Source organism: Neocloeon triangulifer, unplaced genomic scaffold, assembly GCF_031216515.1.
Source record: "Neocloeon triangulifer isolate White Clay Creek 2 clone unplaced genomic scaffold, ASM3121651v1 ptg000004l, whole genome shotgun sequence".
Taxonomy (NCBI): Eukaryota; Metazoa; Arthropoda; class Insecta; order Ephemeroptera; family Baetidae; genus Neocloeon; species Neocloeon triangulifer.
In genome coordinates, this window is record NW_026775547.1 from 1,629,334 (window position 1) to 1,651,999 (window position 22,666).

A 22,666-nucleotide genomic window follows, 5' to 3' on the forward strand; every position below is an offset into this window, starting at 1 on the left:
TAAATTCAAACGGGACACCGTCCATATAAAAGTCGCCCGTTTGATACACGCGCTATAAAATAAAAGGGTTGGGCCGAACATATGATATGGGGACGGCGGAGCGGAAATGGTATAGGACGGTGCCCGAGCCACCCCATAATTCAATCTCTCCTGTGCGGCAGTCAAATGGACACCGCCAGTTGCAAAACTAACCGGTGTCGCATACACATTTCAATATTTCACTTCTATCGACAAAAACAAAACTTTTCCGAGCAAAAATAATTGTGGCAAAAAAGCATTTCAAAAATTATTAAAATAAAAATTTTATTAGTTAGACTTTGGGGAAAATCTGGAAAATTATATTTTTGCTTCGCTTTATATTAAGGGTCTGCATTTTTTTCGAGTTTAATTCCTGCAAATGGGCGCATTCTTCGGGCGTCGCCTTTAATTTAGCCACCATTCATTCGAATAACAGGAGACGCATCATTTGCAGCTCGCAGTCTTTATTTCAAACAAAAGGCCCCTGTGCAATTTGGAAATTGCACACGCCTTGCTCCCCTCTCTGAAAGGCAGACAATCGGGAGACTTTGACTTGATGAGGGGGATTAATGCGCGCATTCCGAATGTGGAACAGTCAATTTCGCTGAGGCTGCATTTTGATTCCCTGCTCGAAGGGAAATTGCACGACACTGACCAGTAGCAATTTGCTCAATTGAATTTCCCCCTTGTCACCTTTAATCTCGTGGCTACCGTTTAATTCAAAATGCAATTACACAACTCACAACTATAGTAAAATCTCATTGGAACACTAATGCAACTATAAAGATATAACCTGGCAGCAAGTTATACAATAAAGTTTAAATTGTAAGTACCAGAAATTTGCAGATTAACATGTGGAGTCAGTTAACGTTTTTATTTTCATGAAATTCCACTTGGTTATAATTTTGTATAATATTTTAAATTAAAAATAAATAACTAAAACAGAATTTACTTCAAAAAATTATTAATGTTTTCTTTAATAAATCAGTTAAATTTTTTACGACCATATTAATTTTTTTATTAAAGCCTAGATTTTCTTATAATTGATTAAAAATTTAAAATTCTTCAAATTATTCACTCACTTGATTTATTTTTATTATTTTATGCTAAAAGAAATTTTCCCATCTTGTAGAAGGAATTTGTTGGGAATTTTGTAGGGAGTCTTTGAGGGTTGACGCTCATCTCTTTTGATTTCATCCATTTTTTTCCTGCGCCAGAAAGGGATGCGATTAGAACGATAATGACATTATACTGACCATTTATCAAATCGCTGTCAATGCACGCGCAGCCTATATAAGGGGGCCAGTTAGACCCTTGAACAGGCACAAAAACGCGGGTGTCTGTCCTCTCTTCATTCATCACCTGATGCTGGATCCTCGTTTGCATCTCTCTCGCCCGTCGTCATATTTCACGCACAAAAAACGCTGCATGTCGCAGAACACGCCAACCGACTTTAGCCTGCTTTTCACGCGATAAGCAATTTTTGTCGCACATAGTGTGTCATGCGAACGTGGAAAAAACACGACTCGCGCTGAGCCAGCGTGTGGGGAAAAATCGCCGCCTGTCAAGGGGCAAAAACTGCGCGTTTTGCCCTGTATTCAAGAACGCGCGACACCAGCCAGGGCATGAAAGGGAAAAGGGAGGGAAAACGCTGTTTTTGCCCCAGCGAATTTTGAAAAAAAATATTATAGCTTTAGTTAGGGATGGAAGAACGCTCTTTTGGGGTAAAATATGGACTACATCATTGAGAAATAATTTTAAAAAAAAACAAAAAAAACATCAAGGCTTAGAAGAGATAGAAGTTCAAAAATTGTATAAGCCGAAACACTTTATTTACTGATGCATTATTGCAAGTTAAGATTTTTTAAATTGCGTTTTGAATCAGGCTCAAATTTATTAAAAAAGTCACAGGTAAAGACTAAAGACATTTTGAAGCCAAAAGAAGATTATATTTTCCAAAGTGCCAGCTGTAAAAATGAAAAAATTTGCGGAAAAATCAATTTAACGATACCTTTTTAAAATTTAAAATTACTATTTAATTTAATGAAATTAATTTTTTTGATGGAATTCTAGTGTTTTGCTGAGAATTTTCTGTTCATAATAATTTTTGATAATTAAATTATTAAAGTAAATATTGTAATAAATTTATTATTGTAATTTTTTAATAATTATTCATAATTTTTGCGTTTTACAATTAGTGTTGAGTCTTTTATATTTTCTATTCATTCTCTCCTCGCCGGCATTAATCTTCGTCTGCCAGCAAAATTGCTTAATTGCACGCACACATCAAGCCGCCGCTTTCCGCCCATAATATTTCTCGCGATCATTGTTTTCGCCTTCGCCCTGTTTGCGAACGTTCGCTGTTCGCACGGCCGTGCTTTGTGCGAGTGAGATGACTCTTATTAGAGTGCACTCATTAAACGCTGGCGCGCACGCTCCGCCACAAAGGCCCGGCAATAAATCGCGCACAAAACGTCCCGTTTGACAATGAAAACGTTCGTATCCAGCAGACCAGTCTGGCAAATCACGTGCCCATTGTTGACCTCTTTTATTATTGGCCCCACACGTGAGAGACAGCGCAGGAGTGATGCTGTGCACTAAAGTGGAAATTTTATACCCAGACTTCAGCCTTTTTCCTCTGGCGAACGTATAAAATATATTTTCCAGAAATTGCTTTTCCCGGGATAAAATGCATATATAAATGCAGAAAGCATTGCTTTCCATCGCTCTGCTTCACATGCATATTAAAATGCACACAGAAATTGTGTATACTTTCATCACTATTCTTCGTGCTCATCATCCCGGGAACAAATTATTTTCTGGGTGTAACAGCTCGGAAATTCTAATTTCAGATGAAAGAGCGAGGCTCATTACTCTCTCTCCTTGTGAAATAATTCAAATGGCTCTGCTGGCGCAAATCAAACAGAGGCCAAAGTCGCTGCGAATCCCAGTGTGCCGGCATAATTTCGCGTCCCCCCTAGCTTGCGGATTGAAACCACCCGCTGTGCCTGAATGCAGTTAAAAATCCACCGCACAACTTCCTTAATAAGCCACCCGGCTATTGGGGCGTGCGAAAATCGACCATTAATGAACCTGGCGGGGTTCCGCGCAGTGAAGCCTGTTTATCATAATTTTAAACTTTAAAAAATAAATTATATATATTATAATTTACACATTTACTGAATAAATATGACATTACGGCCGAGCAATCCACTGATCGGAATTCAGAATGTAAGCACTCCAACCACTGAGCCACCGGGCTTGGGGCGGTGCCATTGGGTATCTAGGCCAGATTCACGCAGTTTTTTTTTTTTCAAATAACTCGACCGCCTCGCTGCAATTTGGTAAGAAATTACAATAATTGATACAGTCTTCTAGGGTTGCTATGCTAGTAAACTTGGCGTTGCTAAATTTGCTAGGGTTGCTAATTTAGTAATATTAGCGATTGATTAGCAAAATAAGCGTTGCTGAATTTGCTAGGGTTGCTAACTAAGCAAAATTAGCGATTGCTTAGCAAAATTAGCGTTGCTAAATTCGCTAGGGTTGCTAATTTAGCAATCTTAGTGATTGCTTAGCAAAATTAAGAAGCCTAAGGGCAATAATTTATTTTACAAATAATAAACTCTTTTTATTATTCTTTATTTAATTTAATTTTTTTGTTTCTAGGGCATGTACGCGCTTCTATTCGCCTTATGTGTAACAACTGAGATTAAAAGCATTTAACGAGCCATATTAAAGTGTCCGTTTCAGGGGACTGAGTAGCCAAAGAGAAAAAACTTAATTATCGACAAATAATTATATTTTTATAACTTTTATCTCATGATTTCCAACATAATATATATGTCCACGCTTCTAGCCATCTAAAATGTGTCAATTAAAACTAAAAACCTTACACCGAGTCATAAAAAAGTGTCCGTTCCTGGGAATGAAGGAGTCAAGGAAAAAAAACCTAAATTTTGACAAATAATTACACTTTGAATATGAATTTCTATTTATTTCTTAGATAAGTCCGCGCTTCTAGCCACCATAAAAGTATCAAATGGGGCTAAAAGCATTTAACGGAGTTATTAAAATGTGTCCGTACCAGGGGATTAAGAAGCCAAAGAGCAACTTTAATTTATTTGACTAATAATTATACTTCAATTTTTTTTCTTTATTTCTAAGATATGACTGCGCTTCTAGAAGCCTAAAATGTGTCAATTGAGGCTAAAAGCATTTAACTGAGTCTTAAAAAAGTGTCCGTACTAAAGGATTTAGAAGCAAAAGAGAGAAAACATTAATATATATCATTGAACTTTTATTTTATAATTAGTAAAATATATCAAATCAAATCAATTAATTTTATTTTTCTCCAAAAAAGTCAAACAATCAATTGTGAAAAATTGGTTGGGAGAAAAATAGTGAACAACTCACTGAAACTCTTAGCCGAGTATTTACCAAGAGGCGATAAATACCCGACTACTCGCTGCACTGCAGCCTAAACTACGGGAAAAATCCGCGTTACTAGCCGCCTTAAATGTGTCAACTGAGGCTAAAAGCATTTAACCGTGTAATAAAAACGTGTCCGTACCAGGGGATTAAGAAGCCAAAGAGAACGTTTAATAAATAATTACTTTGAATTTTTCTTTCTACTTTATTTTTAAGATATATATGTAGCTGCCTTAGCAGTGTAATCTGAGGCTAGAAGCATTTCAACGAGCAATAAAAAATGTGTCCGAACCAGGGGATTAAGATGCCAGAGAGAAAAATTTTAATATTTATCTTTGAATTTTTATCTTGTAATTAGTAAATTATAATATTTATATTATGCGCGTTACTAGCCGTCTGAAATGTGTCAACTGAGGCTAAAAGAATTTAACCGAGTCATACAAAACAAAAATGTCTGTACCAGGGGATTTAGAAGCCAAAAAAATACTGTATTTTTAATAAATAATTATATTTTGATTTATGATCCGCGCTTTTAACCGCCTTAATAGTGTTAACTGAGGCTAAAAGCATTTCACCGAGCAATGAAAAAAATTGTCCGAACGAGGCGATTAAGGGGCCAATGTAAAAAACTTTTATTTTGACAAATTGTCATATTTATAGAATTTTTATCTTATGATACCTAACAAAATATAAGTCTGCGCTTCTAGCCGCTCTAAATGTGTCAATTCAGGCTAAAAGCATTTAACCTAGTCTTAAAAATGTGTCTGCAACAAGGGATTTAAAGCCTAAGAGAAAAAACTTTAGTTTTGACAAATCATTATATTTTGAATTTTTATGTCCTTATTTCTAAGATATATATGCGCTTCTAGCAAAATTAGTGTCGATAAATTTGAAGGGGTTGCTAACTTGGCAAAATTAGCGATTACTTAGCAAAGTTAGCGTTGCTAAATTCGCTAGGGTTGCTAACTAAGCAAATTTAGCGATTTATTAGCAAAATTAGCGATTGCTTAGCAAAGTTAGCGTTGCTAAATTCGCTAGGGTTGCTAACTTAGCAAACTTAGCGATTGATTAGCAAAATTAGCGATTGCTTAGCAAAGTTAGCGTTGCTATATTTGCTAACTTAGCAAACTTAGCGATTTGTTAGCAAAGTTAGCGTTGCTTAATTTGCTAAGGTTGCTAACTAAGCAAATTTAGCGATTTATTAGCAAAATTAGCGATTGCTTAGCAAAGTTGGCGTTGCTTAATTTGCTAGGGTTGCTATCTTAGCAAACTTAGAGATTTCATAGCGAAATTAGCGATTTTTTAGCAAATTTGGCGATTGCTTAGCAAAATTAGCGATTGCTTTAGTTTTTTTTTTATTTTAAATCTAAATTTGGATATATTTAGGACGCCAATTTTCTTTTTCATCATCATATCCTTTTATTATCAAAATCGGCAACAGCTTGAACTGATTTGGTTGATCTGTCCAGGATTTGCAAACGGTTGTCCACTGCCCACGGTCGACTATATTAAACAGAGGTGTGAATTTTCCATCAGAGACTGTATTATAAAATATAAAATTTTATTTCGAGTTATTCTAGCTGAATAATTGAATTAAATCAGATAATATTCCATAGGCGCGTTTATACGATTCGCTCGTGGAAACGGAAACAAAAGGACGCGAGAGCTTGGAATTGTATGCGGGGACTTAAAACAAAGCTCCTCTGGCAGTCTTTGTGTCGGTCTCGCCATTATTGTGATATCAGCACACCACGGGCCAAGACAAAAGCTATGTGTGTGCCAGTAATTCCGGCGGTGTGGCGGCAGAGTTTTGTGTGCGATGCGATAGATAAGGCCTCTCTCTGCCCGCGAATGAATGCCTCGCATTTGACCAAACCGAATATCGCCCTCAAATTGTTTTACGGGCACGAATACCTGTCGACCAAATTCCAGCCACAAAACTTTGCTAATTGGCAAAATGAAACGACAAATAGTTTGTGCAACCCACTATAATATAATTAATTAATTTAGAGAAATTTAAAATATTGAGAGGATGAATCAATTTAAACAAAAGTGATTTTAATTAATTTTTCATGTTGATTTTAATGAAAATATAAGTTACAATTTTTAAGATAATGCTTATTTCATGAAATTTTCTACAAAGATGGACTATTGATGATTTTTCGGATTTTTCATAAAATTTTTGAATATTTAATAAAGTCTATATAATTTTTATGGAATAATCAAACGTTAAATTAACCAAACAAAAAAATTACTTTATTTTAAAATATTTTTTCTAGAAATTTATTATTTGTATTTTGAGCTGATTTAAAAAATCTTCAAAACAAAATTGCTGTAAACACATTTAATTAATCTGATTATTCTAATAACCAACAGAAATGCCATAAAAATGATTTCAAAACCAAACATGCCGTGACAGGGCTAATAGGCAAACACACCGAGCACGTTAATTATCGCAAAAACTAATTGTCCTTGCCTTGCTAAGCTGATTACGGTCAATTAAAGCAGATCAGTGTGGCGCGAGGGTGGGAAATTATGCTGAATCAGAGTCGGCGATAATTCATTCACGGTAGCGGCGGGTAAGGTATATCAAAGGAGAATAATGAGAAAGGGGCTCGGATTTGCGAGTAAGCACTTCTGCCGGCTCGATAATATGCCCAGCCAACGACGCGAGCACCAACCAACCTTTCGCGGGTGTCTGTCTAGCAACAACGGCGGCTCACCCTATCAATTGTTTGTGCAGGGCGCATAATTGCCAGAGATTATCTCGACAACATTAATCAAAGGCTCAAGCACTGTGTCAACTTTATTGTCAAGCAAAGGCAAACAAACACCAGCTTGATTATCTCATCGTCTGTAAAAAGCATATATGTATATATATTTTTTTAAATAGAATGTTGAAGATAGGATTTTACAATAATTAATGAATTATTTTCTAATAAGTTGTTACGGCTCTTGCCAGCGCCGCACTTGGAAAATTCAGAAAAATTGGAAGAATTGGGATGTTCAAGCGCGAATTGATTAAATATCTAGATAAAAAGCCTTAAAATTTGATTAATTTGTTATTTCTTACTGATCAATTTTCGTTTGAATACAATTGGAATTTTAAAGTTATAATAAATGTTGGATGTTGGATCTTGGATTACTAACAAAGATTTTGGTAAAAAGAAGTCCACAATAAAATACCATCCGCAATGAAATTTATAAAAGGGTTGGTCAAATTCATATATTTAATTAAATAATAAAGGAGAAAATTAATTTCCAATGATTTCTCTATTCCATGAATTGGAACAAGGTTATTTTTGGTCTGGAATTTTGATCTCTCTTGTTTGTAAATCAGTTTGTTTTAAATATTATTTGATGTATTAGGGTTGAGATGCTTCTTAATAATTTCAATAAACTCAATTTGTAATATTTCAATTTAAAATTATTAAAATAAGTATCTTTAAATTGTTTAATCCTGAGAAAAGTTGACTCTATAAAGTGGATTTGACTCAATTTTTTTTTTGTTATTTTAAGAAGAAAAAAATCTCTAGTACTGCCACCTGAACAAGAATGTTTCCAATATCAAATAATTTTATTTTTTGGTGAAAAAAGTCAAAAGTCTTCTTCCGGTACACTTTCTTTTTCCGAGAAAGAAAGATTTCATCTCGAGCTATTACACTTAAAAGGTGGCGGAATTTCAAGTCTCGTGCCCTTTTCGAAGCACTTTCCGAGTCATTTAACGCGAGATTTCAAACAGTTCTCGTCGCTGGCACACACTGCACGCACGCGTTTAAAGGGACTCTGGGGTCGGTGTGGCGGGTGATTACTGCAGCCGCCGCCGCCCCATAAAAGAGAGACTCACCCCTGCCGCCTCCCAAGCTATTGAATTTTTCAAACAATTTTGCCGTTGCGCCGCCACAAGTTGCCAAAAATCGATCTCGGCACCACGTTTTCAATTTTCCTATTTGCCTCTGCACTATAAAATATTCAACGTGCAATTTCTGTGTATACCCTTCTGAAAAAAAATCCAATAAAAAAATATCGACGTAACTTTATTTTTTTTCCGAGGCAAGTTAGGTATGCGCCCCGCGCGCCCCCAACAACAAAAGGATACCTGGGAGTCAAAGGGATGATTTTGTCCCTGCTGCTTCGTCGCTGTCATACAAATTAAGCGTGCTGTCAGACTCATCAAAGGGTTGTATACCTGCCGACTAACGAGAGAGGAATGTGCCGAGAGGATGCATGTCATCGGCGCTTTGTTTTCGGGAAACACGCCGTCAGCGCGCCCTCGACATATCAAAACCGACCCGCCCGCCCTTCTCCCCGAGAATCACGCTCTCGGAATTGTTGTATCGGTGTGCAAGCATGATGAATATTCTCCGGCTTGATTGGCATTTCAGCACTTTGATTGGAAGCAGCGAGGAAACTGCTTCATTGTAATTTCGGGAATTGTTTACAAATCAGAGGAATTTCAATATTGGACCCAGTTAAAAAAAAATTAATGAGGACAAACTTGTCTTTTAATGCAATAACGTTTCTTCAAGTGACTACTTTTTTACTCAAAGACCTCAAAGTCTATTTTAACATTGATAGGCCAGTAACAAAATGATTTTTCTTCAATTATAAAATAATTCAAAATTAAAATGTAAATAATAATTTGCACTTTCAGGGGTTGAATTGCAAAACAGCACGTCAGACCAAAAGGTCAATCGTTGGCCGACAAAAAGTCTTGAATGTTGAGGAACTGCTGACAATGAGACTTGAATATTAATTATTTAAAAATTTCACAGTGATCCAAACCATAATCTTGATCAGCTGGTCTCAAATGAGATTGATTATAGACCACAATGATTACTACGCGCAGGTCTTATATCCGCAGGAGTGTGATTAACAAAGAGATATTCAAATATTTTTTTCTGTTCTACGGAAAAAGTGCATGGAGCATTTTTTAATATATTTGTTCTAACTTTAGCACACAGTAAAACGTAAGAGTTAAAATGATTCTTAAAAAAAAAGAAAAAAAAATGAGTAAAAGAGTCCACGAGAAAGTGTCCAAATAATTCATAAATGCAAAACATGCAAAAGTCCTCTAGCTCGGGCGTTATTGTTTTATTAAAAAAAAGACTCGGAAACAAACTTAAAATTTTTTAATATGAGGACACATTTTTCAATTAAGAAAGGAAAAAATAGTTTATTATTTAAACATTTTTTTACTAAACCATTGGAATCGTTTTTTTAAAAATATAAAACGTAAGAATGAATTTAGAAGAACACTTCTAAATGTTTAAATGAAAACTGTTTTACTTGTCTAGAATAAATGATTGTTTTTAATGACAACTAAAAAAAAATCACGATGTGACGAAGCATGTTGGAAGTGTAATTTGTCAAAAGTCTTCAGACTAACTTTCTGCGACGTGTCAAGCCGAACTTGAATTTTCACGCCTTTTGCTTTTCACTCGCAGGTGGCGTATTTTCTTGCGATTTGCAAGGGTGGTAATGAGTCGAATTTTCTGGGAAGCGCGGAAAATTAGCGCCCGAGCAAGTCGTCAAAGACCCTCGAGCATCTCGCTGCTAATTAAGAGTGTTTAATTAAAACCTCGCGTTGCGCGCAAGGTGCAAGTCGGATGATGGATGCTGCGATGTAATTTTAATCACTCGGGCGCATTGTGTGCTCGGCAGCAGATGTTGCGTAGACGCCGGATTTATTCAGGGGCAAGAGCAAACAGAGGGTTGCATACTTACTTTGTGTTCGCCGGAAAATTGCCAAATCCCCGAGCGCAGCTTTCTGAATAAATATTATGGACTACCCTGTGCGTTTAAAAACTGGTGTTTTCAGCCAATCCATCACGGGATCAGGCTTTGTGAATAATAAAAAAAGCAGCTGCCTGTTTCCAGATTAGACAATTAAATTTTTAAATTATGCAAATCTCGAGAACGCGCGCGCGGCCGGAATATTAACAATTTTTCCGCACGAAATCTTTCCGCCATTCCCTTCGCTTGCAATTAGACGGGGAAAAATCTCTCCTTTGAACGTTTTTACGACTTTTCTTATATTGTTCTGCCGAATAATTTTATGGTCCAGAACCCGCGCAGAATGAGGATTTGAATGCGAGCAGAGGAAGTTTTTCAGATAAAAATTTGAATTAAATCTTGGTGGCTTTCATTTTTTCTCGAGATAAGAAAACTCTGGTACATAAAATATTATTGCAAGTAGCAACTTCCTTGTTTTTTTTTATTGTGGCTCAGGCAAATTTAGTGCTTCAGAGATCCTGAAATAAAAAATAATAAAAATTTTACTAAGGAAAGAAAACCAAGAAAAGTTTTGCAAGCAATTTAAATTAAGGTCAATTTGTTTTTGATCTCGTCATTTTGAAAGGAAAAACTAGACTCCTGCAGGACAATTTTATTTAAATTGATAAAAAAAACTCATTTGCATTCAAGTTTGGGCTACGAGTTTTAATAACTTGCTTACTAGAAGTGGCCACCAAACCTCCCAATGTGATTTGCAATTAATGTTGAATTTATTTTATTTTTTGTGAGGGTTTAAAGGAATTAAATTAAATTTGAGGATCAATTTTTAGATTCATTGTTAATTTAAGTTAATAGTAAAAAAAGCATTTTTTTTTTATATTTGCTGACTAAATTTCCAACCTTCCAAAATATTTACACTCTTTAATTGTTGTATTTTCATTCATTGTTTAATTATAATTTATTTCAGCAGAAAGTTATGCTGTAAAAGTAAAAGCAGAATAGATTTAATTTGGTTTTTTATCTTTTTTTTTATTTATGCAGTACTTTAAAAAGTTAATTCGAGGAGGTCGTGTTGCGTGGAAAATAGAATTCGAATCGAATTGTTTCCGGGCGCGAGAGAGTGCGTCGGGGGCGCGTTTGCGATTTCAAGCACGTAACTTGGCACGAGGTGCTCTTCTCTCTTCTCTCTCTTAAAGCTTAATTCTCATCCGGAGGCAGAGCAGCACACGCCGCCTGGTGCTGCTGTCAATTTGCGCATCTAAAACTAATCAAACAGAGGACAAGGTAGACAGCTTCTCTAGTTTGTATTCGGCAGGCGGCGCCTCGTTCGCCCACCAGACGCCCTCCAGCTTTTCGCCGGAACACTCGGGCCTAATTCTAGGAGATTGCGATGTGTCGCTTGAAATTGAAATTTATTCATTAGTGGATCTTGCGGTGTACTTGTTGAACCATTCTCTTTGTTTGCAATGAATAGAGAATGTAGTTAAATAATTGTCTGTTTCCAAATATATATTAGCTCAAATTTTAGTTAAAAACAGAATTATATTTAAGCAAAAACTAAAAAAAGGGTCATTTTCAAACCCTATAAAAAGTTAAGTAAAATTAAGAATATATTTTTAGTTGCACTAATTATTATTAATGCCGCAGTGAAAATTTGAAGTTTCATCTATTAATTTTAATAATTTCAAAATTTTAATATATTGTTGTTTAATATACAGTATTGTTTAACAAAATAAAAACAACAATATATTAAAATTTTGTAAGAATCTCCGTTGGTCAATAATGACAAACAAAAACTTGGATTGTTGCAAATTTTTTGAATTCGCCATCAGAATCTTTCCGAAGAACGTTTCTCGTCGGTAAAGTAAACGCGTCTCGGCATTATGAATCGCGAATCAAATCAACTTCTGGCGAAAATGTACGCCCGGGAGGCCGCGTGGCGCGTCAAGGAAAAGCGAGAAACGGACCGTCGCGAGCAGGAGCGTCAGGAACGCGAACGAGAGGAGCGCGAACAGCAAAAACACCAGCCCAAACCTCGGCAGCGTCAAAAGGTGGCGAGCAACACGGACGCCGCCCTGTTCGCCGCCGAGCAGAAGAAGATCAACGACGAAAGAAAGGCCAGGCTGCAGAGGGAGCTGCTCGAGAGGCAGCAGAAAATCCTTGATGAAATGGCTCTGGAGGATGAAGAGACCCAGAGGCGCAGGGAAACGGAGAAAGAGCAACTCCAGCAGAGCCTCCGTCGAAGGAGCGAAGAGCACAAAAAGTAAGAATTTTGACAAAAATTAATAAATTTTTATAAAAAAAGAAAAAACCAATTTGTCTCAAATAAGAAAATAATGATATTTTAAATTTTAAACAATTACATTTAGGTAAAATTGACTTTAAATCTGCATTCTGAATCATTCAGAAAGTCTGTTCAAGGAAAGTAAGTTATTAATTGAAAAAACTGTGCTAAATTTTACACACATTATAATAAACACTTATATAATTAAACTCTATTTTAATTTTATAAAATTTCAAAGAAATCACTTGGTTAATTAAATCTTTTGAGATATTTTTACAAATCAATTTAGTAATTTGTTATTTCTGCCCTTATTCAAATTAAATATCAATAATCATATTTTTAATAACTTTCCATTCTCACCTTGATAATTATTTTTTTTCAGCTGCTTCAGGACCACCACTGACCACGAGCTGGCGGCCCAGCGTGCTCTGCAGTTCCAGAGGGAACACCCTGAGCTGTTTGAACGTCGACAGAACAGCAGGTCCGTCCACAGAGCCAAGTCCCTGAAGGCCGATTCCCTCCTCCCAGGGACGAAAGAGGCCGCGCTCAGGGTGCGCAAGTTCCTTCGCGTGGAGAAGGAGAAGAAGCTGAAGGCGCAGCAGCAACAGGAGGAGACGCGCAGGGCTCGCAAGGAGCACCACAAGGAGGTGATGCAGAACATCCGCAGGCAGAGGTCCCTGTCGACCGCGTCGGCCCGCGAGCGACGGCAGACCGAGTTCTTGTACAAGAGCTTCGACGAGGCCAAAATGGACCAGCAGCTCGAGGAGATCAAGGCGAGGGTCGAAAACGCACTCGGAAGGATTCGCACGGCCAACAAGGCTCATTAAAGAGGAATGAGATTTTACTCTGATGCAGATGGAAGATATATTTAGAAATAAACTATACTAAATTAAAATCTTTGTATGATATAATTCATAATAATTCTGAGAAAAAATATCATTTAGGTAAATTCCAAAGCGCGTGGCTGAGACTTGAGGGAAAATGGTTGATTTTTTAAACAAAAAAATAAATATTCTTCTTTTTTTAAATTTATTTGTATTTTTTCAAAATAAAATTAAAAACAGTTTAAAAATAACAACATTTTGTTACATTTTTTTAAATGTTATTTTGAAAATTATTAAAAAAATTTAATTTTTTTTTCCATTTTAGTATTTAATTTTTTATTGAAATTAAATTTTTACAGATAATAACAGCAGAAAAAAATATTTTGTAAATTTAGAATTTAAATTAAATATTTATGTCAGATTCAGGGTGATGAAATTTCTTTGTTAAAAAAAATCTGTGTCTAGGATTTCAGCAGTTTTAGTTTATGCTTGAAAATTGAAATTATGTAAGAAATTGAAACATTGAAAAAAATTTAAAAAAATCAGCACACAGGAAACAGGTTGTTCAAAAGGAAAAGTTGTATATTTTTATTCAAAAATTCAAAAACATAATATATATTTCTTGCCTACAGACTAAAATAAATGCTTGAGTTTTAATTTGTAAGTTCAGCGGACCCTTTCCACACCAGGCGGAACAAACTAGTAGATCACCGAGGGTGGGCTTGACGTTGTGGGAAAAGAAATGCAATTACACGAGGAAACACAGGCAAACACGTCCGAATGCAAAAGTGCGTGCGCCGTCGAGGAGAGCATATCGTCGGCTACGCGGCCAAATGGCCGATCTGGTAAATACCCCTTTGGGGAAAATGGCTAGTAGCCACTTTCCCCGTTGGGGAAAATGGCAGATGAGCCTTTTTTTAAATTTTACAGGAGAAGCAAAAAACTGATTATCTGCTCCAATTTTTAATGTTCAGATTTCAAAATTTGAACCAAAGTTCAGCATGTTATTGCAGATAATTTGGTAGACTTAATTTTCTTTTAAACCTTAATATACAACTGTTGTAAGAAATTTAAAGGGAATTAATTCCACACTGAAAGAGTAAAACGTACAATACAATCGAAATTAAACCACTTATGCGATTATTTCCTGCTTTTCTTTGTTCAATTTAACTTGATAATTATATTTTATAATATAATTTTATTTTAATTCATCGTATTTTATAATATTTTTATTATTTTATTTTATTTAAATTAATATAAATTTTATTCTTTTATTTGCACAATAGTAAACAATTTTGGCATTAAAAGCATTTTTTTCTTATTTCACATGACCCGGCGTCACTTCTAATTATAATCTCATGAATAGTTTTACTAATACTTACTATAAATTGCAATAATTAGTGAAGTAAAATCTAGCTCGGATACAACATAAAGCTTCTGGTCGCATGTCAAATATTTTAATAAAAAAATCTATTTTTTACTATTTATTTAATTTTAAAATTATATCTATTTTAAAGAATTATTTGCATTATCATGCAAAATGCATGAAAAAGCTGTCACTTTGGAAAACAATATTGACGAAACTACAGCTTATTCTGATATTTTACTTCCTACTTAATGTTAGGTATTTTATTAAATTTATTAAAATTTTATTTTTATATTTTTTATATTTTCGATATTTTCATTATTTTTAACATTTATTGCATTTAAAACAATTTTGGCATTATTCAGCAAGCGGGAATGCTGCCTGCTTGCTGTGGATCTTGGTATAGGGGGCGTGGCACTGCCTTACTTTTGCTCCCTGAACTCGCGATAGTGAGACATCTACTGAGAAAGTTGATACTTTTATGGTTATTTCTGATGCAGATTTTTACACTGAATGCATTGGAACAATAAAAAAAATTTGTCCGGAAATGCTCATCTGCCATTTTCCCCAACGGGGAAAGTGGCTACTAGCCATTTTCCCCACAGGGGTATTTACCAGATCGGCCATTTGGCCGCGTAGCCGACGATATGCATCACGCTCGGGTCGCGTGCAAGGCAGGTTGCATAAGGGGGTCCAGTGATGTATCGACGCCAGAAAGAGGACCGCATTATGTGCTGGAGAGTGTTGCACTCGCTCCCCCGCTGCTGCCTTGTTATCTCGCCAAGACACACGCGAAATGCAAACGAAGAAGCGATGGACCCCCTTGCTTTCCTGCTTGTTATGCAGCCCCCCTTACACAGATACATCCTCTTTTCGTTCGGGCTCAATTATTTCACCTTATCGTGCGCTCGAGTAAATTGATTTTTGCCTCCGCGCGCCGAAAGTTTCATTTCCTCTTCTAAAATGGATGGCCATGAAATCAGGTAGTGGGAAAAAATGGCCTCCTGACGGAAAATATGGAGTTGAAAATGTGTGGCGCACACGATGGGAATGGAAAAGAATAGACAGAACAGAAGGTTTTTTTGCAAGAAAATATGCATAACAAGGCCTTAAAATTAGTTAAAATTGTTGCTTTTAATCATTGCAGCTCTCAATGCAAGCCTTATTACATGCCCACGCTGGACTCAGACAATCGGAAAAAGGGAATAATTTGGAAGTTCTTGCTTGCCCTTATTGAATTCCTAGATAAAAAGAAATTTCAAAAGTTCTTCTGGAAATATCTAAATAATATTTTTTTCATTTATCATTTATGAATGAATTGAAATTGAAGTGTTTATTATATCATACACCATTGATTGGGCTTTTGTACACTAAATCACCAAAACTAAAAATCAAGTTAGCAGAATTTGGAAAGAAAAACATTTTTTTTTTTAAAGATTTTTGCTGCTTGGTTCGTATTAACTAAGATCACTTTGTCCAGTCAAACAAGTTAACCTTCTCGCCGCACTTTTCACGTACACATTTATGTATGGCTGGTGTATAATATCGTCACTGTCGCGGTATTTTGACTGAAGTCCCACTGTCGCAAATTGGATATTATGACCACCAGTCATAATATCCAACAGTTATTTTGACTGGTGAGAATTTCCATGAATTTTACAGGAGACACAAAAAACTTATTACCTATTGAAATTCTGTAGCTGAGGTTGATATAACTTCATTTACTAACCAAAAATATTACCTAAGAAGAGTTGCAAAACAAAAATTAGTAAAAAACAATAAGAATATAAAAAAAAATTAAATTTTTAATTTTGGCCCTATACTTGCATGCAATTTTTAATAATGTAAAATTTATTATATAATTTTTTTTTAATTATATCAAATATTATTAATTTTCAGAACAATAATATTAATTTTTATTTTTATAATTAATTATTACATTTCATTAAAAAAAATTAATATTTATTAAGTAAAATTTATTTTATACTGTTAGTTCTCTCACTATAGTCACTTGTCATTACGTTTTCCAACCCTGGGTGCTGGGATATTATATTTATTGGTTAGTTTATTGGAAAAAACAAATAACTTATATCGATGCCAAATTCATGCTGCAGTGGATATTTGGACAAATTGCATTATAAGAATTATTTGCTCTTTAGTTGATGGTTATTTTATAACCAGCCGTCAGCAGCCGTGTGAGAAATGGAAATAAACAGGCTAAAGTTTTGTGGGTCACAGTCACACCGCACACATACTTCAATTAATAAGACTAATACGAAAATTTGTCACAGCTTTATTTCATTGATTTAAAAATACTTCATACTAAGATACCAAGAACCTTTTTGAAGGCAAATAACTGGAGCAACTCGGAAAAATATTCAGATGAGTAGATAACCTTTGGGCCAAAGGTAGCAAGACTGGTGAGCTCAGAAAACAAAAGAAGTTTGAAGGTGTGAAAATGTAGGTTTTGCAAACTGGAACGTTTTGAAAAATACTTAAAAGCACTTTGGTTTATGGTCTAACAACCAATACTAAGTCATTAAATTAGTACGTACTGCGACTAATCGCCTTGACGTGGAATTACGTTCCGAGACAACGAGATATTTGAGACAAAAATAAAAAAGTTCCTGTTGTGATAATAAACAATTTTAATTGAGGGCGAAAATTTCCCAAAATTAAAATTCTTTAAAACCACCCCAATCTGTCCAATTAAAATTGTTTATTATCACAACAGGAATTTTTCTAACTTTTTTACACCAGCTTTGTCTCAAATATCTCGTTGTCTCGGAACGTAATTCCACGTCAAGGCGATTAGTCGCAGTACTAATTATTTAATTATTTCCCGTTTCGAGTGGTTTCTTTGGGTTTTAAATTCTCAATACTAAGTCAGTGATTTTTCTCGGTTACTATGATCAAAATGTATTTTTTTTCTTTGCCTCCAACAATACAAAATATGCCTAATGCTCCAAATGGTCAAGAATACAATTATTATTAAAATTATTTAATCGACTAGAAAAGATAGTAGGAGTTAAGAGGTGATAGAAAAAACGGCTTCCTCCTCGGTGAAAGATGAGCAATTTAATGTTTCTGCATTTGATAACAGAAAAATCCCTGCTGTTATCAAATGCAGAAACAGTAAATTGCTCATCTTTCACCGAGGAGGAAGCCCTTTTTCCTTTCACCTCTAAATATGACCACCTCGAGTGACAACAGGGGTCTCAAAAACCTCTATAGAAACATAGTAGGAGTTGTTAGACCACAAACCAATGAAGTTATAGCTAATTTTTCCAAAACTTTCCTGATTGCATAACCACTAGTTTTTCCAACCTTCAAACTTTTTGGAGTTCACTTATCACGCAAAGTTTGCCATTTGAATATTTTTCTCAATTTCTCCACTTATTGCGTCTTCAAAGAGGCGCTTATTTTTTAAATTTAAATCAATTGTAGGGGTTGAGATCTGGGTAAAAGTAAAACCTTATGAACAGGTCCAGGTCACTCCTTCCAAGGATTTACAATTTCTTGCTTAAAATAAGCATACTAACAAAATTCAAATCCATTCAAATTTGCAGTAATGCAAGGTGCAAGATTCACGAGCGCGCTCAAAAAACGGCACTCGCGCTCTTTGAAAACCTTGCGCTCGCTCTCACTATTTGAAAAATACGGCGCTCGCACTCAATCTGATCATTTCTGGCTAATTTTTGTGAACGCTAATTTTTACACCCTCACCCATAGTTAGCCGCCGAAGGCGCCGAACAAAAAGTTTTCATGTTTTTCGGCGACCATCTAAAAATATCCCAAACAGATCATTCTGATCATTTCTGGCTACTTTTTGTGAACGCTAATTTTTGCACCCTCACCCCTAGTTGGCCGCCGAAGGCGCCGAACAAAAAATTCATTGTTTGCCGCGACTATCTAAAAGTCCTAAACGAAACTTTCAGATCATATCTGGCTACTTTCTGCAAAAGCTTATTTTTCCTCCCTGGCATGATGTAAAATTATATTGCAGAATCTAGAAATATAAAGATTTATTAATTCTTAATTCAGTACCTAATATTTTTTCCACTCGCTTCGCTCGCGAATTGTGTTTTCAGTTTTACTGAAATATTAAATTATATATATTATATTTCAATTTTCAAATGATTACTATTTATTCCGTGCTTAAAAAAAAATATTAAACTTGTTTAAAAATAGCGTAGCGGTGGCAACGGTTCCATATTATTTGCCGGCGAAGCCGGCGCGCTCAGGGCCAAAAGTGGGCCGCCGGCGTAGCCAGGGGCCCGTTAGAGGGCCGTCGCCGGCGAAGCCGGCGCGCAAAATTGGGCCGTTTAGTTGGCGTGGGCCGCCTATTTTAAAAACGCCCGGTAAAATTTTTAGAGCCAGTCCGGCACTGCTCCCTTGACTGGTGCAAGAAACAAAGATTCTTGTATCAGTCAGAAATTAGAACGTTTTGCCCATAAAATTAAGTCTCAAACCAAGCGCTGTAGCTATGTCCATACAGCAAACGAGGCCGGAAATGTCCACTTTTACTTTCTCACATGAACGACTCCTATAGTGCGAAATCGTTTTACGTTACTAATTTACTTAACTTTTACAAAATTTTAACCAAAGAGCTTGTTAGAACCCTCAACTTGATTAAATTTAACTCTCAAAACAGCCCTATTTTTATAATTCATTCGCAAGTTATGCAACCCCAGTGCACGGGTGCTGCACCATGCTGCCTACCTGCCACGGGCTTCCAACCCGATTGGCTATTTCTGCATTATGGTTTTGAAGCAAGCGATTATAAACCTTATATATATGGATCCGTCTATGGTCTTAGAGGCCATTTTCGCGTGAAAAAAATTTCTGTCGGAACTAGACTTCAGTCATAATAACTGTTGGATATTATGACTGGTGGTCATAATATCCAATTTGCGACAGTGGGACTTCAGTCAAAATACCGCGACAGTGACGATATATTATTATTTATTTTAAGTACTTTTTTATATAACACAGTTTATGGAAGCCACAAGCCGGCTTTTGTCAAATCAAGCTTTTTCTTAAAGCTGCGTGACCATTTCATGAGTATTGCGAAATAAAAAGAGCTAAATATCAATTTCTGATAATTAAGTGAGAAGTTTCAGCACATATTAAATGGTTTAAACGTTATTTAAGAAAATTATATTATGTTAAATTTTAATTACAATTAAAATTTATACATTATAAATAATTGATAGAATAGAAATTTATAAAATTAAATATTTATTTTTTAATCTCTGATTGTCCAATTTGACAGTTTAATGTATCTTGATTAGGTTGATTATTTTATAAGCATAACATTTATTTCATTGTAATAACCAACGTCACAACTCAAAACTACACATGTCACATATCAATTAATATATATATTTCATTAATAATTAATATACTATTTCCCGTTATACTTATCGATTCAAAATTTAAAGGCTCTAGTAGTCAATTTCCACTGCATTATTCTTTTTTTTAATTTTTAAATGAAGATAAATCATTAAATTTTAACAGTAAAACTAAAAAAAAAAAAATTTCTTGGAAATTATAAAAATTTTTAAACAATAAAAATTTAAGAAACTTTATTAATTATAATTAAATTTTTTTTTTAATTTTTCCCCTTGATGAATAATTTAAAATTGGTAATTAGGGACATGTCTTATTAATTTTATTTGAATAGCATACTTCAGCAAAATATTTTTGCAAAACGATTTTGAAATTAATAAAAAACTATTCTCTCTTTTCTAATAATTTGGTTGGTTGATGTTATTTAATCAAGCTAATTAAAAATTTTATATTTAAATCTTAAAATTAGACTTATACAATTAATACATGAGATTAAAATGATAAAATAAATTGCAATAAAGCGTGCTAAAATGTATTCGGAACCTATAAAAAATTGGGCATAGTGCTGAGCAGAAATAAATTTTTGGGTCAGGTTGGTGGAATAAATCAAAGTGTTTGCTGTCGTTTGTGCTGTCTGTATAAATTCCAGCGGAAAAAGTCGCAACCAAGCATGGCGTATAATAACAACACAGAAGAGATTTAGTGAAGCCGGCTGAGCTGTCGCACGTCTCTGTCTAACTCAGGGGCACCGCCACAGAGATGCACTCTGGCATTTTTTTCCCTTTCGCCGGCAGAATCAGCTTCGTCAGGAGAAATTGCTGATTTATACACTTGAATAAAAGATCAGCATGCCTTTTTTTACTCGCTGTATCACGTGGATGCAACCCGAAATAGTGCACTCGTAAATTTTGCAACAACTGCTGTTCGGAGGCATGATTGATTGGTCTGTTGCATGGGAGGCGAAATTGTTCTTTCCGCACGAAAATCCCTTGTTTATGCACCATCGACTGTGTGTGTGTTCGTTGCTGATAAGACAAACAGCTTTTGATGAAGTGTGATGGATTAAGAAAAAGAAGTTTCCTTCTTTCAATATTCATGGAGAAACTTTCCGCAAAATGACAAAATAAATCTTTTGTTTAACAATTTAATCGCACAGGCAATTAATTTCGGAGGGAATTGCCGCAAATATCGAACCCCTCTTGCGTGCTGCTTTTCTGTAAAAGAAAATTTCCGAGGAACACCTGTGTCCCCTTTCGCGTATTTTACACGCGCCTGTCTGAACGTCCCGTGGGAAATCCTGCTGATTGCGTATATATACAATTCCCCATTCTATTTAATAATCAAGCCTGTTGTGCGGGTTGCGTGGAGAGACGCACCCCGACGAGAGACGATCTTTTGTTCCTTAAAAGCGCCTTTCACAATATTTATTTAGTTGCTTGCTCGTGAATAATTAAGGCGATTAGCTTAAAACTTGGGCTTATAATTTATTTATGAATTGAGGGAGATCCAATCGGGCCATAAATTCATAGGTGATTACGTTTTATGAATCCCACGTTAATTCATGCTCAAAATGCATAATTAATCTGATTAAGAGTAGGCAAAAAATTTTTCCAATCAATGTAAATAAATGCAAACTTCAATTGAATTACTCACTTGATTATGTAAATATTGTGAACTGGCCTCATTTCTAGGGTATAGTAAATAAAATTGTGTTCACAGAGTGAGGACATGAGATAGAATGTTATGCGATTAATCTATCGTAGCATCAAAAACTTTTACCAGTGTAATGCGAGGTGGTTACGTAGTTTGCTAAACACAAAAAAATTTAAAAAAAATTAAAAATACTTATTTGAAATCTAGCAGAATTGCACGGAGTTATTGAGGTTAACTGTTAACTCCATTCTTATTGGGATATTGAAAATTATTACAATTTCATCTTTATATTTAAAATTTATGTTACTTGGGAAATAAGCCTTAAAAGCCTCTCACCCTACACTGAAAAGATCTGAACAAATTTAAAATTTACCTACGATAGGAGGGTAAGTTGCTATGACTATAATCCTGCCAGGCATGAAAACTAATTGTAAGCAGACAAGAAATCAATAATTCTTTAAATGATTGGGATGCATACAACTAGCACTAAAATTATCATATAATATATTTTTTATCATCTTTTAAATGTCGCACTAAATGTTACTCTTTGTCCTCAGAGGGGTGCATGAATTGTGTCATTTATAAATAAAATTAATAGCTTATTTGACTCGGTATGCTTGTTCAAATATGACTCTTTCGTGCTCTTTAAACTTAACTTATAAGTTATATTTCCTGAAACAAATTCATGTATACATGTTTAATGTTTTAATTGCAAATTTACTATACCAATGAGCTTAAAGTTTAGTGTGTAAATTAAAATATTTAATTAAATTATTACTTTTTAAATTATATTTAATTAATAATTTATGAAATTCCAACTGGTTGTAAGATTTAGTTTTTAGTTTTAAATCATGTTTATTATTGTATCATTCAAGTCTAGTAAAAGTACTGATTTGGTGAAAAAAAATACTTTGAACAAATTACATTGACAATTATTATTATATTTTTATTTTTTAGGAGCCCGTGCTCCAGGAGCGCCGGCTCCTCAGGAGCGCCGGCTCCTCA

General features: G+C 35.0%; 1 protein-coding gene across 1 annotated transcript; it reads left to right on the forward strand.

The window, feature by feature from the left end:
* Positions 1–12,098: 12,098 nt before the first annotated feature.
* LOC132193673 (uncharacterized) lies at positions 12,099–13,293 on the forward strand. The gene is made up of 2 exons (XM_059614496.1): positions 12,099–12,445; positions 12,849–13,293. Exons 1-2 carry the CDS (start codon positions 12,099–12,101, stop codon positions 13,291–13,293), a joined length of 792 nt encoding a protein of 263 aa, XP_059470479.1.
* The last annotated feature ends 9,373 nt before the right edge of the window (positions 13,294–22,666 follow it).